This window comes from Corapipo altera, unplaced genomic scaffold, assembly GCF_003945725.1.
Source record: "Corapipo altera isolate COAL_440 unplaced genomic scaffold, ASM394572v1 45, whole genome shotgun sequence".
Lineage (NCBI taxonomy): Eukaryota > Metazoa > Chordata > Aves > Passeriformes > Pipridae > Corapipo > Corapipo altera.
In genome coordinates this window covers 391,308-410,521 of record NW_020884877.1, presented here as the reverse complement: position 1 = coordinate 410,521, position 19,214 = coordinate 391,308, and the positions used below count along the sequence as shown (strand labels likewise).

Sequence of the window (19,214 nt, the reverse complement as noted above, 5' to 3'; positions counted from 1 at the left end):
TGCTTCCACGAAAAATCCCAATTTCTGATAATAAAGGAGGTGGTTTGAGATTAGCTGCTAGATTCTGCACCAGTTTGGAAGAAGAGAGCTCATGGCATCCATTTTACTGACTGCTCCGGGAAGACAGTGCATAGGCAGCAGCCAGCAGAACCTTACTTTCCTCTAGGTGTTTGGAAAATTGAATGTTTGTCTAAACTTTGGAAAGATCTACCAAATTGCTTTTCAGCAACTCACTTACTCTGCCACAGGCGGGCCAGGTCCTTAACCAAGTGAACTGGCTTTGACTTTGCTGAAAGTTGATTTGTGCTGGCGGTGGTCTTAGAATCATGGAATCATGGAGGTTGGAAAAGACTTCTTGAGATCATTGAGTCCAACTGTTAACCCAGCACTGCCAAGTCCACCACTAAACCATGTCCCCAAGTGCCACATCCACACATCTTTTAAACCCCTCCAGAGATGGTGATTTCACCACTTCCCTGGGCAATATCTGACAAACCTTTCAGTGAAGAAATTTTTCCCAATATCTAATTTAAACATCCACTGGTGCAACTCAAGGCCATTTCCTCTTGTCCTGTCTCTTGCTACCTGTGACAAGAAACTGAACCCCACCTGACTACACCCTCCTTTCAGGTAGTCGTAGAGAGCAAGAGGGTGTCCCCTGAGTCTCCTTTTCTCCAGGCTAAACAACTCCAGTTCCCTCTGCTGCTCCCCATCAGATCTGTGATCCAGACCCTTTTCCAGCCCCACTGCCCTTCTCTGGACATGCTCCAGCACTTCAATGTCCTTCTTTAGCGAACGGTTCAAAACTGACTCCAGAATTTGAGATGCAGCCTCACCAGTGCCTGGTACAGGGGGACCACTACTGCCCTGGTCCTGCTTGTCACACACTTTCTGATACAAACCAGGATGCCATTGCCCTTCTTTTTCATTAATCCCTTGCTCCAGACTATGCTACTAATCCACTTGGAACAGCACAGAAGCTGCTTGAACAGAGAGGAAATTGCACTTCATACTGCACAACTTTTATTCTGGCTAAGTCCCCAGGGTCCAAAACAGGCATGCAAGAAGGGCATCACATTTACATAATACTTCAACTGTGACTGCATAGCTTGCTACACTCAAGGGATTTGGTTAAACTGAACTAATTCTTCACTGTAAAGACTCACTGGTGACACCCAAGTGAAAAAGTAACTTTGTTAACATGAAATCAAGTGCTTACCAGGTTTTCCGGGCTGTGGAGCTCATGTGTAGTGGAAGCACAGCGAGTGATCAGTGACTTGAACATGGCACTCACAATAATACCTTCTACACTCTGGGCTGTAGACTTGTTGTCCACTGTGGTGAAATTATTCCCAAATCCAGCCTTGTCTGTGAAATTCAAGTATAAGCAAGCCCTCTTGTTAGGAATGGTTTAAGAGAGATGGCTTAAAGACACATGTAAAGGAATTATTATTATTATTATACATGAGACAGGGACATGTCCTCACCTAATATCCTATGCTCAGTTCTCATAATCCCACCCCACAAAAGTGAGGGGTAAAAAAAATGACAAGGATGAAATCCTCCCAGAAATATTTGTATTATGAAAAAGGGATTGAAAAGATCGGGACCACTCTGGCTTCCTTTTATCCACATCTCTCATTTACAGTTGTACAGACTAAGGCATAAAATTTGAACAATACACCCAGCTTTTCTGGTTACCATTCTAAAGGACAAAAGATGTTTGATTAAGCTGCAAAGTGACAACACCCATGAAAATTAAATCTTCTGAACTACAGGAATGCTGTTCTTGCAAGGTGCACAGGGAGACCAAACTCTCAGAAAGAGTCAAAAAAGAATTACACGTTCACATTAATTACAAGAAACATCCCAGTTTCATGAGCTGAGAGAAAAGACTTTCAAGAGCTGCACAAGTTGTCACGCTTCAAAGCATAAGCCAGTCAATAATTGATGAATACTCAGGGAAACTTCCTATGGGTATATTCTTCACAAAAGCTGGCTATATACAAATATTCTTTGATGCTTTCTCTGAAATGCCTGGGATCAGAGACAGGCTAATAAACTAGACAGACTCCCTGACTGTTTCAGAGGAGCTATTCCTACCCTGTAAACAATCATTGTTAACTGCTAATGCATGCAGTGACCAAGCATAAATGTTTAGTTGTTCTAATAGCACCTGGAATAATTTTTCTAACTTAAAAAACCCCTCAAAACCCCCTACATACACACATGCACACACACTCATAACTGCAGTCACGTGCATCTGTGCGTTCCTGTTTTTGTTCATTCAGCCTGTTCTTGCTGTTTACTGCCTCATCTGAGGCACCACAGAGGGTTTTAAAGCTCAGTTATATCTCCATTCAGACCTCGATTAAACAGGCCATTCCAGCTGGCGCCATGTCATGAAGCAGAGAATTTCCTGCCTGAGGCATCGCTGGATGAAAGTATTTTCTGTGAAGAGCCATGAACAACAGACAGGATGAATCAAGAGAAAGACCTTCAATTTTAGGTGCACTGGGTGCCCCAAGATCTCTAGGCAAGATCACTGGGTTTTTGGATCTGAAGAGGTCCAGCTCCCCTGACCCACACTGGATAAAGATACACACTCTATTTTCTGAGGATAGCAAGTCACTTTTTTTCTTTTTCTGAAGGAACAGGGTATGGCTTCTTTCTGATGGCATAGTTTAGGAATACTCAAATGAGAGTTTCTGAGACTAGCTATACTTACTGTCAGTGACTGGCTCCATGCAGAATCCCAATAAAGCATGAAGGAAATCCACCACATTATTGAGGGAATCCCTGTTCACGTAATCCCTCATGGTCTGCCGGAATTGAATCTTATCCAGTTTGTACAGCTTTGTGAGGCAGTTCTGAGCCTGCAATGATATCCATCAAAAAACACCTCATCAAAGTACATAGAAGCAGGGGAATTTTGCTCTTGCTTAGCCAGTGCTCTGCTGTGCTGTCTCTGAAGGAGTCTTCTGGAGGAGCCAGAAGGTTCAGGTTCCATAACAAGATAGATTCACCTCTGGAGGTAACAATAAATTCAGCATAAGGAAACAGTGTACCAGCATGGGTGCCACTGTTTGGAGGTGGTGTCCCTGCCAGCCATGTCTCAAGGTCTCTCTTCCACTCCCCAAGCCCAAAGTGGATTCTCACTGGATGTGAATGAAGTAGGAATGTACCACCTCCATCAAGGCTCAGTGCCTTGGTGGAACAGGTTCTTAGCCTCAGGCATCTGATTTGCAGCCTCTGGCTCAGAACAACCCATTTGAGGCACCTATACCCAGTGACCCACTTATATAATGCAAAATACTAACTTTTTATTTTAAAAGATATTAATTGCCAACTTTTTATCACAAAACTATCCGTCCTACAGGGACCCCATGCAGGCTGGAGTTAAGAGACTCTAAAATGTCAGCTCTGTGGGAAACATGAACACTCCAGCTACATACAATAGTATGCTTAACTTCCCCGTAAACTAAGACAAGTGATTGTCCATGCAGTCAACACAAATGGTGCATGCAAAGCAGTTTGGCCAGACAAATGCAGAGAAAATGCAGCAGACTTAGACACCTAGGAAAATCTCTTCCCATGAACACCTCAGTGCAATGGGTCTGATAAGAACCTTGGCTCCAAGAGACCTATTCATTTATGTTTAATGTTATGCATAGGCCTAAATGCTTTGCTGGCTCAGCTCCAACACAATCTTAAAAGTCTAACTGACATTGTGATGAATATGGTACCTGTTCAACCAGTGCGCTGTGCAGCAGAATACTGTTACTACTGCCACTCTCTCACCCCATCTTGTCCCATTGTATCCAGAACTAACATCACTGCTGCAGTCTCCTCAGTACCTGGGAGCCTAGCTAGCAGAACACTACAGGATACAGAGCAACCAGTCCATCTCTGAGCCATCTAGCTCAGATCCCAGAACTAAATTATAGCTCTGTTGGCGTGGTTCAGGCTAACCAAAGCCATGGTGTAGCATCTGGATCACATCCATACCGTGGGATTAGTAAATTCTCATTACAGTCATGAAAAATGCTTCCTTCTGCAAGTACACAAGGTGAGGAGGAGGCACATGCTGGAGAAGGCCTTTGAAAGGCTCCCATCTGACAGGGCATTGGACTGATTGCAGGGAGGTGAATTCTTCTGGATGAAGTCTGATATCTGGGCTACATCCTGGGCACTTTCCACTGCTTCAGCTTGGGCAGAACCAAAACTGTAAGGAATTGACAGTGATGATCCACCCTGCCCTTCAGGAGGGCATGAGTGAGTCTTTCACTTCCTTGCAGCACACCAATATGCCTGCAAGTACAGTGTACTTCAACTATCAGGAGCTGACAAAGCAGCCCAGCAGCAACCAGCCATAATGACCATTAGGAAAGGTGCACAGACCTACACCTTACACTTCTGGATTTAGATATGCAACCCAAGACAGCTGCATCTCCTGTAAGTGGCATACTCTACTGGGGTAACGTCATGAGAAAAGTTACTTACACCAGCTCACACAGGGGATTTTCTCCCATGTATTTGTCCCAACCCATCCATTGGGGTGGTCAGAAGCACCCTGGACTTCAAGTCTGCTCTTGGTACCCCCCCAAGGGCTGCAAGATAACACAACAGCTGAAAATCTGCTACGGCTGGGCTGTGACACAATCTTTGAGCTGGGGCAAAGAGCAACAAATTTATTGTCAATACAGAGAAAGCTACAGAGGGGGCAGACAGCAATCTCAGCAGATGATGTCAAAAGTACAAGGGGGGACGCTGTAATGAGCTTTAATTCTCTTACATTCTCCCGGAATACCTGGTGTCTCAGGCGATCTCCAGAGAGCCCTCGGTGTCCTTCTCCACAACCATAGGCACAACCCAGGGACTTCACAATTTTTATCAGCATTGTGAGTGCCAGCCTATGGGTGCTGACAGACGGGCCTTCATCCTGAGGGTCACAGTGGGAAAGACAGTGTGGAATCCTGGCACAACCACCAGCATTTTGTTAACATTCTACTTTTGACAAATTGCTGTCAATTTTTCCTCTCAGACACTCCATTACTGAGTTGTTATTCTTGAAGTGTTTACTCCAATTATTTTTCAGGTTTAGGGACCAGCCCCATCCCTTTCAGCTCCCATCAGAAAGTTCTGCAATAAATGTGAAGCCTCTACATGCTGCTATGCATACCATTCAGCCTGCCCTTCAAAAAATTTTGCCTGAAAATTTCTGCTTGACTAGAAAAACAAACATCTTTTTAAAATGTCTTAGGTGTTATGCTACTATGAATTACAACTTTGGATATCAGCAACAGGATCTCGTGGCCAATTCTCATAGCAACACAGAAATTTATGACTTCTAGCCATAGAAAAGAAGATGTGCTCACATGTTGGATTCGATTTTTCCTTAGAAGTTATGAATAATAAACCTCTCAAAAAATCATTGCAATTGAGGGTTTCAAACAATTGACAAGATATTGAAAATGTCCACACAAGGCTTACAAATTTTGCTTTTGGCAGCTGCTTCTCTGGAGTAGTTACAGTGCTTGAGTTCCCAATCATGTTTCCTCAGTGGAACCCCCCCCCATGAGCACCAGAGCAAAACAAATTAATTTGTCACTGTGGTGCAAAATAAAAGAGAGCAAACAAAAGGGCAGTTGCATACACATGCATACTCAATCTTAACAGACCTTACAGTACTTTCAGGAATTGTATAAAGGGAAGCAATACAAACCTTTTCTTGTTTTTTGTCATTCTTCTCATATGGTCCTCCTCCTCCTCCACCACCTCCATCACTTCCACCTCCACCTCCTCCTCCACTTCCACCACCTCCTTCTTCTCCTCCATCTCCAACTCCACTAACTGGAGGTGGCCCAAATCCACAAGTTGAACCAGCAGAAGCAGCCCCTTTGAGCTGGAAGGATCCTTCACTTGGTCTCTTCTCAGGAGCCTCATTTTCTTTGTTCTCGCTCTTCCTCCGAACCTTCTCTACACAGGGCACCACACCAAGCTGCAGTAAGCACTCCACAATGTTCAGTGCCACATCACAAATCCGGGAGCTGATGTCATGGTTTAGGACCAAGTAAACAGCCTTCAGGACCACCTGGGAGATCCAAACATCATATTTAAAGTCAGGTTTACATTCTTTTCTAGTACAATTTTGTGCCTGGAAACTGTAGTCGCAGACCAGAGACTCATTATAGCAGGCACAGTACAAATTCTGAATGAAGGACATACAACCCTAAATCCCAAGAGCCTACAATCTAGGTGTAAGACAAGAAACCACAGGCTGGGCACAGTCAGGTAGCAAAGGAAACCATGAGATGACATCTGTGAGCCTGAGAATACCGCTTCGGTGCACCGGGAGCTGTCAAGTCATTAAGAAGAAAGCAGGAAAGGTGAGTTTTAAGGTGCCATTAGAAGAAAGGTGCTACTCAGTCTTATACTATACTTATAGGGAATTTGGTGCATGCCCCAGGAACACAGCCATTACATTATACCGCTTAAGATTTGATGTGTGCATTCCACATGCGCATGCGCTCCTTGCAAGGAGTAACAGGAGTTGCAGTATCTCAGAGGAGACTCTTAGGATATGCACAAATGTATCTGACTGACTTTTATGTACTGCTGAGAGAAGTCATATAAAGAGGTGGAGGAAAAGCCCATCCAAACCCTGCTCTCAATGGTACAGCTATATTGACAGAAGAGGGACCTGGCTCTCCTCATTCCTTGCCAATTACCGAGAGATCCAGCATGCCGTTCTTGTGGACAAAGTTGTTGGTTCCATCAATGTGATCTGTGTCCTCCAAGCAACTGTAATTGATGCAGGAATCTGTCAGGCTCCGTGGGAGGTTGGCACATGCAAGTGGCTCGTGGGGCATCTCAGGGATGGGCACCTGGTTGCAAAGCTTCCTCATGTGCTCGCTGAAGAAGTCGGCATAGCCCACGTTGAACGAGGCCAGGGTGGTGTTGAAGGTGGCCACAGTGATGGTGGAGATCTGGGACCGCACTGCAGGGGGGAAAATGGCTACCTGTAAATTTCCACCTCTAGAGTTATGGAATGGAAGATTGAGGCTGAGCGTGTTTAAAGGGAGCACCTCTTAATGCAGCTTGTAATGCAGAAAGACAAGACAGATTCCTAATTACTATAATGGGTACTGGGATGAAAGACAGATGCATTTCTTCCTTTAAGCCAGTGTAAATTAGAACAACACTGAGTTTGCTCTAGCAGTACAGTTCCATGGCAGCTTTAGTTGATCTTGGTCAAGCAGGCAGTTAATTAGATCAGGGAACTCAGTCAGCCTAAATCTAATCCAAAGGGGGGATTAGAATTTGGTTAACTTTGCTCCCTGTACTGGTCCAGTGCCTGGTCTTTAAAGCAGCACTGCCCCGTAAGGCAAAGAAAAAAGACTCTGCAGCTGGATGCAGGAGTGAAGGTAGGGGAACAGAAGTACCAATTTGGAACAGCTTTCTAAGTCACACCAATATGAAATATTTCATCACACCAGTTGAAAAACGTGGAGCAGTGTGTTCCTAACAATACCTATGACAGTCTAAACCACCTGCAAAATGCAAAGCTGTCTGATCAGAAAGGCACCATGGCATCTCACTTCACAGTGTTCAGAGAAGGGGACTCATTACATAGTCAAGTTTAACTTTAAATTGCTCAGATTAGCATGTTGGCTACACAGGCCAATTTTTATCATGGATTCACTGTGTTTTTACAACTCATGCTGAACTCCAGGTCGCAATGTTAGTAATTTCCAACACTTAGTAGGTTTATACACCTTGTAGTGTAGAAAGACCCTATGTGTCCCACAGGGTTGGTTGGACTGTCACCTGCCAGACAGTAACAGGGCTATGGAATAACAAAGAACTTCTTCCTAAGGTTATTTAATGTATTCTAATTAATAATACAGCATACATCTAATAAGCAGTGACTCAGTGATGAACTGATTATGTTATATATTATGCAAATACCAACTTGTCAGAAACTTGCCAGACTGGTGACCAGATTTTCTCAAAGCCTGTGCAACCCTTCCAGCACTGAACTAGCACTATTTATTAGGAGAAATGTTCTAAGGCCAACAGCAGTACCTTGAACTAGGGTACAATTTGGTCAATGATCAGGGCAGGAATTAGCTGCTTGTATCAGAGGGTTTCTTGCTGGCAACTGTGATTTTTTAATGGCATTCATTGAAATTTGTATGGTGAAGATAACAATAAAGATGGCAGTAGGAAATCTTGTTCCAACAATTTCCCCCTTCAAATGCAGTTAAAGCTCTTTCAGTGAGCCCTGCTAACTCCTGTGCAAAGATCCTTTTCCTTCTTTGGGTCGGGTGTAGCCCATCTGTCACCAGCAGGCTGGTGTCACGTAAACAAACCCATGATCAAAACCCCCAAAATTCTGCTGGTGATACCAGACTCAGAGCCAGGTGTTGATCTGCTGGCTCTTCCTGTTTCTTCCCTCATCATTCCCTTGCAAAACTGGAAGGATAGAGAACACTACTTGTGCTCCTCTTCCCTTAATCAGTCATCCCAAGGCCCTGAAGCCTCTCTTGCAATTGAGTAAATTTCAAAGCCAGCCTTCTAACTGGAAAGAAGGGAATTAGGAAAAAAGCCTGTGATTCTCAGCACAGTCCAGGAGCTGTGGATTGTAAAGGGGCATTAAACACCATAAAATACCCCATGAAACCACTGAAGATAACAACAGCAAGTTTCTGCCCAAAATTCTGTGCTGTGTTGTGGTAAGGCAGAAAACACCAAACCCTGCGTTCTCCCTGCTGATGGCCACCAATTGCTTTAACAACTGCACCAGATAAACGTGAAAGGTTTGGAACATTTTTCTACACAGAACAAAAAGCACTCAAAAGATATGAAAATAAAAAAGGAAAAAACAATTAGTCACATACTCATATATGGGAACTCAGCTTCTTGGAGTTGATATTTCAGGGAAAAGTCTTTCCTGGTGTGTTAAATTTACCTTCTTTGACTGTGTTCTCTCCGTGGCTGTTTGAGTGGTCTGGCAGGTCGGAGACCAGCGTGTGATGAGAGTGCGAGTGCCTGGCGCTCAGGCTCTCCATCTCCGTTGCTGTGTCAGAGCTCCCCCGCCTGGTAAACTTCCCTAGGGCGACGACAAGAAAGGATATTCGGTTTACTTATCTGAGAAGTGCTTGGAGGTAAGAGACAGGAGCTGAGCTTAAAAACTGGAGGAGTGGAGTCTGCAAAAGTCAACGCATTCCAGGACACTGTGAAGCAGAACCAAACATTATAGTGGGATCTCTCACGGGGGTTTATTGATATAAAGACCAAAGGTAATAACTCTCTGCAAGGTTCTTCCCCTCAGCACATACACCCACATTCTTAACCACCAGCACCTTCAAGAAAGTGAGACTGGTCAGCACTGTATGACTCCACCCTTTGAGGCAGAGTATAGGAATTTGTTTTCCTCTCCTCTGGTCCAAAAGAAATAGGTATTTCAGGATGGAGAGTGCTAAGGCAAAGGAAATTTTTCAAGAACACAATACAACACAAAATCCCCTCTACTAAAAGAGGGGGACTGTCTCTGAAGTCGGCAGGATCTGTTGACCAGTGGGCTTGAATCTGAAATACATGATTTCACTAAGACATCAGAAAGCAAAAAACTGTAGGTTTAGTCACAAGAAGAATCTGGAGTCCCTGGGATTAAATTTCAACTAACTTCTTGAGGCACTGAATATATGGAAAAGAGGATTTAGATACAAAGTTTGTAATCCTTGTACAAATCTATAAATGTATATTAACTACTGACAAAACACATATGAATCTTTTAGAATGCACTTGGTTAAGCCCACTCTCCTCTGTCCCAGAGAGGGACATGTTTCCAATGGAGAGCTCTTCAAAATGGTGCCATCTAAGATGTTGAAAATGAGAAGGCTCTGGCATGGCAGATCATTTTGTTGCCTATCATCTTTAAGAAAGGGTGCTATGATAAAAATCTACAACATTGGGAGTAAATCTGTGAAACAGAAAAAATGCTTAGACATTGTTCAGTGAACTTGGAAGCTTGAAGGAGTCAATTTTTACATTTAAACAACTGTATCTTTGCAATATCAAGACAGCATAAGCCTCGCTGAGACAATATCCTATTTATATTGTATCCAACATTCAATTGAGGAAGACTGTGAATAGAATATTTTTTGCCATGCTCCTAGTGACCATATTGCTGCCTCTTTAGATATTTTTCTTTAAAAGAAGAGGATGCAAATATTCCTTGAATCTATTTTAAGTTGCAGGCATACTCAAGTGGTACAGTGATCCCTACAGGTTGCCACAGGAGCTATTATTCTAGTGAAGATGGTAGTTTTCAGAGAAAAAGTGAACTAAGGCGTAAGTCATTCAAGGTCTGCTGTGAGCAGTCGGCACTTCTACCAACAGGTGTGTCATGCTGCAAACAGAGCCAAGGTGACAACAGGATGGACGATGAAACAAAGAGCCTTTGTTGTTCTCTGGATGTTTACAACAGGAATGACACAGAATCTGGGGCAGATATAACAACATCTCACCTAATATGGTGGTTTGCCATCCTCCTCTCTCAATGCCACGCCGGTCCTCTCCGATTCCAGAGAAACTGCCAAAGGAGAAAGTGCTGCGAGTGGGTGAGACATCCAAATGATCCTCATGGAGGAGGAAAGGCACCCCCATCCTTCTTTGACGCTTCTTCCCAGTGTGGTGGAAAGGAATTGACCCTTTGCGCTCGCGTTCCCTGTCCTCTTTGCGGCTCTTAAACTGCAGGAAGAGGGAGAGATATGGGAGCAAGTAGAAGCTTTGAGCCATGGAAGACTACCATTTGAGGGAAAAAGATAACACAGATGTGTGTCCCAAGCATAACCTTCCACTCTGAGCTTCTTACCTTGGGCATTTACCCTGCTAGCAACCATCTGCACGCTGGGACCGCATGAGTGTTTAAAGGAACTTAGTATTGCCCTCAGCTGGGAGGGATGCCCTTGGATAATGTTGGGACGTTCTTGGACCTTGAGCTAGATGCACAGAATCCACAAAAGTCTGCCTAGTATCTTGAATGGTTGCAACTTAGAGCTAGGATGAGGTAAAAATATCAGAAAAACTCACTGACTTAGCTGGAAGTACAAGTGAGCACCAGCATTTAAAAATCAGCACTGTTTGAGTGCCCTACACTCATGCAGTTTCAGCAGAACAGCTATTTGAATAAAGATTTGAGTATCATGTCTGCAATGTGCACATGAAAACCTATGTAATAACACCCAACTCCAATGAAAAGGGACATCAATCTCACATATGGCGTGAACATAAATTCTAAGCAGACCTTCAGCCGCTATTTAGCAGGACAGTGAAGTGTTGGATCATAGGTAAATCAAAGTTTTCTTTCACCCACCTTTTTGAAGATGCTCATCCCCAGGTCTGTGGAGAGATCTGGAACTGCTGGTCTACGCAAGTTGGTCAATGAAACCTTGGAAAATGCCTCTGCACTTAGTGATTTTTCTTCCTCATTACATTTCATGGTAAGATCCTGCAGCTCCCAAAAGAAGACAACAAGCACAAGGAGAAATAGAGGACAATCAGCTTTAAAAAAAAAAAAGCTACTTCCAGGAGCTCTCATAGGAGCACTGCAGAGGAAAAGAACCTCCAATTCACTAAACAAAATGGTACACACATTTAAAGAAAAACAACTGAACAAACAAAATGTAGAAACTCTCAGAATTATTTACCTTGTCTAACATTTCTGTCACAGGCTTTGCTGTCAGTGTGGTCTCGTGGCATGTTCTTCTCCAGTCTGATTCTTAACCCAGGTATGACTCTGGGTAGCTGACGATCTTCTGATCATACAATGATGAGCAACCACAATGGCTACCCTTTTTGAAGTGTTTTTATTTGAGATCTAAGAGAATATGCCCTTAATAATATATATCTTCAAATACACATTTTGGAACTGACTGGCAATAAGCAGCACTGTCCCTTCAAAAGACTTGATTTTCAAAAAAAATTTATTTACTCACGGAAGAAACCTAAGAGTTCTACATCACTAAGCATCCTCCACTCATAATAACAGTGCTCCCAGGCATATTTGTGTAATTCCCCCCTTCCTATATCTCAGAATGTCTCATGACAGTGAAAACCATGAGGTTCACTCACCCCAGTTTCAGTAGAGAGCGCTCAAGCACCCTCTGCACTGAGCAACACACATTACACCTGCCTGCTGCAGAGAAGGGCTTTGTCACAAAAATGGCACAAGCTCAGCTCCTGGCCATCTGCTCCCATTAAAGATCCGATGCCACCTTCCATGAGATGTTTGTGCAGCTGACCTGACCGAATTCCCACAGGATAATTTTATTCCGCCTAAATATCAACTTGTTTCCGATGGAGATGATGTTTTTCTTCGCTTTCCCATCAGAAATGTTGTGCTGAACAACTGGGTTATGTAAAAATACCTTTTGCTTTCAATCCAGAGACAGTCATAAGGCAAGGATAGATGAAGCGACTCCAATAGCACAGGAGGTTTAGATTCTGCCTTGCCAGATTGCCCATTGCAGAGCCAGCCAGCTCTGCAACATAAAAGTGTGCAGTTTTATGCACAAAACTGTCCAGCAGAAGCCAGTGACAGCCTTTGCAGCTGAAATCTTAAGTACCAGTTACAGTGTTTGCAATACTGGGATACTGGGAATCACACATTTTTTCAGAGACTTTTCAGAGTAATCAGAGACTAGCCTTAAATTCTTCCTAATTATTTTATCAGCACAAGAGTGAAGAAGACACACAACAGTAAGACTCCTCTTCACCACTGTTTGTAGTACAGGTATGTTTATAAACCACTTTGCTTATATAACTGAAGGTGCCACGGAGGAGTCACACGTAAAATCCAACACACAGCAAATCAGGATTCAAACCTAGGTGCTCTCAACGGCAAGGCCAAGTACTCTATATAGCTTGGTTCTTAGTTTTTACAGTTCTCTGGTCTCTTCTGGCCATCGTACAAATTTGTTTTGGATTCATTATCTTTGTCCACTACTGACTAAATCGGTGTTTTATTAGGTGGCTTATGGTCACCAAAAGACAAAGTAAGGATCAGGGCCTACTGAGTCACAAGTCATACAAGCACAGACAACACAGGCCCAGCTCTGAAATCTGCTCAGGGTAGGTATCCAGAAAACAACACCAGAAAATGAAATTACAGAATCACCTTAAATCTACAGTATGGTAGATGACACATTTTAATGAACCAAGCTAGCACTCTGATGAAGACTGATTAAAACCATGGGTATTCTGTGCAGTAGACTGTGTAGCAATTATGATACGCACAGAATGGATAAGAAAGCAAAATATTTTGGGGGCTGCTCCTCTAGATTTTGTTGCTCCTATTTTCTATCACCTTCCTGCCGCACAACTCTATATGTACCAGCTCATTAGTACTTCTCTCAGCTCTCAAGAAATTACACTTGAGGCTCTTGGCTTTCTATCAGCATTGCAGCAAGAACTACAGCTGCACTGGTCCTATGCTTCATTTAAGTTTTGGCTCTTTCCCCTGCAATGCTAGTGCAAGACTGTAGCAGTTCGTGAGCCTCTGAAGGTTTCATGTCCTACACCTGCCCTTAGAGTGAATTTACTGCATACAGATGCAATGCAGGTTTCCTTCATCACATGTTGCCAGGACTGAAATATGTTTAGACTCAAGTCACTTTCTAGAAGAAGCTGGTATTCATTTTATTCACACTTCATCCAGTGTCCCTTTTCCTGTGCAACAAGGCATGCTGGAATGCTGCACTGAATCTTTTCCTACTTTGCTGTTCAGATTACTAGGTGATATATGGAGGATGTTTCTTTCATCCTCTCAAACCCCACTGCTTTAGCCCAAGCTTATCTGAAATGTGATTTCAGACACACAGGAAGTGAGAGTTTTGCTGAGACTTAGGGACACGCAGGAAATTACCCTGATGAACTGCAGAACAATAGAAAGAATGTAGATTTACCACAAAAGAATCTACTGGTACCTGATATGATTTTCAGGCAGCTCTGTTTGTCCTTACTCACTTTTTGGCTGCCACTTTAAATCTACCCTAAAGAAACACAGAGTGCCAGTATTTTTGAGAAGTAATTGATTGACCTTTGAGCAGAAATTATGACACTGTGTTAGGAATTTAAGATCAAGACTGAAAAATCAGGCTTTAAGCATATCCCTGTTTCAGATGAGCTCGTGAAGGCTTAGCATACAACCCCTTGCATTGCTAGAAGGAAAGGACAAATCCTACCCCTTGGGAGGTGGCATTCTCTGCTGTGAACGAGCAGAGAGCCATGAGTGATGAGACTCAATTTACGAACAGCAGTAAAGTCCCTGCAGTTGGCTGGGATGAACCAGAGCCCAGGTGCTTCACTATGTTGCACAGATTTCAGTCCTCAGAGTTGTAAAGGAAGGGGGGCACGAGTTGAAAGTTTTGCTGCCTGTAAGACTGCTTCACCTCCTCCATCACATCTGTTCTGCGTAACAAATCAGAAACCTTTTTGAACAGGATTCCAATTGGATGAAGTACAGCAGGAATACACAGGACTGACACAAAGGTTACCAAAAGCAATCAAACTTAGCCTTGGAGGGAAGAATGCCCTGGACAGAGTCCTCACATTAACAGCTATAATGTATCCAGTGGAACTGCCAAATGGCAGAAAAGTGACAGAGTAAAGGAATCTTGCAAGAGAAACAGCCTGGAAAAGCAAGAAATAGCCAAGTGTGTGAAAGGAGAGAAGTGTTTCACAGCATACAGAGAAGAATGAGGAAGACAACCCCATTCATACTGCCTTCTATAAACCACTGACTGCACTCTCTGTTGCACTAGGAGCTAAACTGGCTAATGTTCAAAAGAACCAGGCTGTTATGAGCAAGGACAAAGGGACAATACATGCATGGAAACAGTGAACCACATCAACAGCAATATCTTTCAATTTTCCCTCCAGGAGATGATACTAAGGGGGATTTTCTGCACAGCAATCCCATACAATCTCCCTGCAAAGGTAGATTAAGAAGGAATAGTAATTCATATCACCTGGCCTTTATGGAGCTATGTCAAGCTTTTACAGGGATGAAACAGGAAAACATTTTATAGAAATGACACTGAACTATAATACAGTTTAAACAACACTGCTGCTGAGCCCTTAAAACCAGGTCTCATAAAAAATATAAGAATGACTATAAAGTCCTGAGATTTAAAAACAACAGTACTAATATTGACATTGTTTATGCTTTTCTTCTGGATTATGAGCATCTGGGCTCCACAGGAGAGAAGATACCTCAGCCTTCTTCCTTATAAAATGATAAGTCAAAAACCGTCAGAGCCCTACAACACTGAAAGCAATGATTTTAAGAAAAACATTAAGAATTCTGAGATTTCTGACTCACAGAAAGACATTTGATAGCAACATTAGCAAAAGAGAGAGCCTTTTACTTGAGGTGTGTCATAAAATTGGATGGCAAAAATAGAATCTCTATTAAATTTTTTTAAGCAGTTCCATCAACTCAGTAAATCAGAATTTGCTGTTAAAAGCCCACATGACAGGAAAAGAGGGCACAACCTAAAAGTAGCACAAATCAACAAGGAGATTAACTGAAACTGCAACAGCATCCCCTTTTTATCCCTGGAACAAGGGAGCTATCCAAAAGAAAAAACACAAAGATCTTTTCTGCACCAAGGTCAGGAGTCTGGGGTTCATTTTCCAGCAAATAGGGAGCAAGTCTTGACACCTATTAGGACAGTTTGTCTACTGAGGTTTTTGTTGGCAAATATAAAAGTTATGCAATAAGAATAACAGCAGGAGAAGAGGTAACAAGATGGAAGGCTTTTGCTCATGGCCACTGTTTGTGAAGTCTAGTCTAATATTTAACCCAAGTGTTTGCCTGGAGTGTGCAGTGCTGTACCAAGTGCAGTTCCTTTTCTCTCTTTTGTGGGGTTACACCAGAAAAGCTCAGTGAGTCCTGCCCATTACACTGTAATGCAAAGGCAGTTCCATTTTTTCTGACAACTACATAAGTATATTCTCACACTAAAAACTAACATTATCACAGTTCACCCTGGATTAATTATCCCAAATAAATCCTCAAGCTTTCAGCAGGCACCAGCTCTGACTCTCTGCACCAGATTCTGCTCCCAAAACTGTCATCATTCTCAGGGTCTCTTTCTGAATGATGCACATATCTGACTCCTGGGCAGTTGAACCAATACCAAAGCTGTGCCTTTCACTATTTGTCCAGCCATCACTTCCCAGCATCGCCACAACAGCAGCTATTTCCTTGTTGGTAGCACCTGCTTACCTGAGTTTTGTGGGTGTTCACCAGAGAGGGTGCAGTGGCCACCATGGAGCTGCTCCGAGGCCTCAGCAAAGGGGTGATCTCTGGCTCGGGTGGCTTCTCTGGTTTTTCCTGCAGCATGTGCCTCAGCCTCTGCAGGTAGTACATCAGTGACCACTGTGTGCCCTCCTCAGACCAGTGTGGCTGCAGCAGGCAGCGCAGCACAGCCACGTCGAAGTACGTGGCGTAGCGAGACTTCTGGCACGGTGGGATCACCAAGGACACTCTGTTCCAAAAAGCAGGAGCAGGAATGTTAGTCATCAGGCTCCTTAGGCCTTCTTAGATACTAGCCTCCCTGAATAACGAACCGACTCTTTGGGACCAAGGCTCTGACTGAGGAAAGTGTTACTGAAGACACATTAAGTGGATACTTAGCTTTCAAGTCCCCAGAGGACTCCAGTACATGCTTTGTGAAGTGTTTTCTTGGATAGGGTTGCTTTCTTAAACTGTGATCTGAAGATAAGCCTCCAGCACTCGTTCTAACTGAATAATTTGTTCAGTGGGAAACAGACAACCTTTGAGCACCTGCTGTTCAGATACAAGTAATGTATATTTAGGAATCGTTTACATTTCCTCGTATCAGGCCTCGCTTAAAAAGAAGCAGGCAGGGCAGCTAAGTTAGTTAACACTTTAAGCCAATCAAATCGATTCCTATACATGTTAAAGTTACTGTTATAGACATTCTTTGCTGAGGTGTTCCAGAGAAAAAGACCATTTTAAGCCCTCATTATACTTCTGCCCATCAGGTGGTGTAACTTCCTCAAATGTTTTAACATATTGAATTTCTCACGTATTGTAGAAGTTAGTGTGCATAAAAGCAAGATGTCTGTAACAAGCCTAAGTAATGAGAATCCAGAGATTTCAGATTTTAAAGGCATCATATGTACTTTCAGAGCCCACCTTATTGCAAAAAACAAAACAAAACCAACAATGCCCCGGCCTTTTTATTCTTAATTTTTTATACCACTTCCCACCCAGGAGAGTACAACTGGCCTGATCTACCCTCTGTACAGTCACTTATTGTGAGGAGACAATCTGTCAGAAAAGAAGCAAGTGAAAGGGAGTCGGAGGAATGAGAATCACACGGCAAAAGAAGGTGTGAAATCTGGGGGTGGGGCAGGAACTCTGGACATATTTTTTTTTTTTTTTTGCCTGCTGAAGTACACATTTTGAATATTTCCACTCTGTGTGTTAGAAACACACCTCTGTGACCTGAGTACTTCTGGGATTTTTGGATTCTATAAAAATCAACAGCTCTTTCATGCATTGTATTCTCGGGCATTTGAGAATCATCACAAGAACATCAGAGGTTTTTTGGTTGGTTTTTTTGTGGGCTAGTTGTTGTTTTAAGCCATTTATATTATCAACTCTGCTAAACAGCATGAAAACAGAGTGGGCAGGACACCCCCATCTCTAGCTGGGTACCATCACATTCTAAACAGAGGGATCCGAGGACACAGTCCAGAAAAGCATCAGGGAATAGCAGCAGTACTGACCAGTGGGACCTTTAAGTGCTCAAGTGAAGAGCATGTTTTAAGTGCTTTGCTGGATCACTGCCCTGTGCATCCAAGGCAGATACAGAACTGCCAGAGGAGAAAGAAGTGTGCAGTGAACATTGACACCACTTGGAATCATATGAACCCTGTTCCATATTACCCTTGGAAACAGGGAGCAGGTGGCATGGCTGGGCTTGAAGCAATGCATAGATCTAGAGCTCAAACCTGCAGGAGCTGGTTTGCTGCCAGCCCCACAGGCCAATGTCAAAGGCACTTGGTGACTGCAGACCAGCCCATCTGTGTCAGCATATGTCACCCTATATGCAATACATAGATTGAAAGTCTCTTTTCTAGTGCTGCATTCCAGGTAAAAATGCTTAAAGTTTGATGACTTTAAAATGACACATTATAAAAACCAGAAAAACTGAATTAGAAAGGAGAAAACAAGGAGAAATGGGAATATGCTATAAATTTTTTCCCATAAACCTGATATAAAGGCTGGTTTTGTCACAGTCCAGGTTGTGTCACACAGATGCAGTCTGCAAAAAACCTTAAGGGTAGCTGGGATACTCAAAGTATCCCAGCAAAGGAAATAAAGCCCGTCATCTCAGTAGCAATTGTGAAAGGTGATGCATTGCTCCCTAGTCACTTTGCAGGACCTTGATACATGTCTGAGAGTCTGAACAGTCTTTCATGCTCTACTGCATGTGGCACAGGCAAACCTGAGGCATGACACAGCCTGGAGCAAGGTATGTTCTCCTTATGAAATATTTGTCACTAAAGTCCTTCCTACAAAGCCTATTTCCCAGGCAGCCTGTTCAAGGCAGAAGCCGGATAAAGGGTTGTGGCTTTATTTGCTTCTATGTTAAACTGTATCACCTGTACACGGAGAATTTCACTGAGTGGAGGAGGGATAATCGGCTGGGATCAGAGGAACAAGCCATTTGCTCAAGCAGTGTCTGAGGAAGCAGAAATTAAACTCTATACTTCATTTAAAGGGAAATCTAGCGCTTGTATAATCAGCTCCTGGTTGCCTGTGACTGCAGGGAATGTGGAAAGGCAGCCTGCCTCCAACCGCTGGCCAAGGACAAAGGAATACTGCGGCTGTTGGTAAGCAGAGTAAACAACATTTGTTCCCCAGTTGTCTGTTGCTCGGCAACCAAAGCTCCCTGTACAGTTTTAACTGATCAATGAGTTCTGCAAATGAGGAGGCATAATGATGCTCTCTTCAAAGCCTGTCTAAAGCTTCATCCCCATGGCAACCACTAGACCCAGCTTGACAAATTTATCACCTGATTCTGTCTTCTTAAAAGGCTGCTTTTTTTTTTTTTTTTTTAACAGCTGTGCACTCTCTGAGGAACAGTGTTCACATACAGAAAGGC

The 19,214-nt window shown here is 43.2% G+C and overlaps 1 protein-coding gene across 16 annotated transcripts in view; it reads right to left on the bottom strand.

Moving 5' to 3' along the window:
- The window catches only part of UNC80 (unc-80 homolog, NALCN channel complex subunit), a 121,358-nt gene that overhangs the window by 88,659 nt on the left and 13,485 nt on the right, over window positions 1–19,214 (bottom strand). For 13 of the 16 annotated variants that reach the window (XR_003526531.1, XM_027636436.1, XM_027636435.1 and 10 more), the window contains 9 exons: window positions 16,301–16,562; window positions 11,384–11,518; window positions 10,536–10,758; window positions 8,975–9,115; window positions 6,732–7,000; window positions 5,726–6,094; window positions 4,796–4,942; window positions 2,729–2,876; window positions 1,220–1,368 (listed from right to left, as the gene is read on the bottom strand). Coding sequence is in view for 15 of the 16 variants with exons in the window: in XM_027636436.1 (XP_027492237.1) it covers window positions 1,220–1,368; window positions 2,729–2,876; window positions 4,796–4,942; window positions 5,726–6,094; window positions 6,732–7,000; window positions 8,975–9,115; window positions 10,536–10,758; window positions 11,384–11,518; window positions 16,301–16,562 (1,843 nt within the window). In the remaining variant the exon portion in view is untranslated. The remainder of the gene's footprint in view (window positions 1–1,219; window positions 1,369–2,728; window positions 2,877–4,795; window positions 4,943–5,725; window positions 6,095–6,731; window positions 7,001–8,974; window positions 9,116–10,535; window positions 10,759–11,383; window positions 11,519–16,300; window positions 16,563–19,214) is intronic. The other 3 variants (XM_027636425.1, XM_027636434.1, XM_027636437.1) reach the window with 1 other exon arrangement.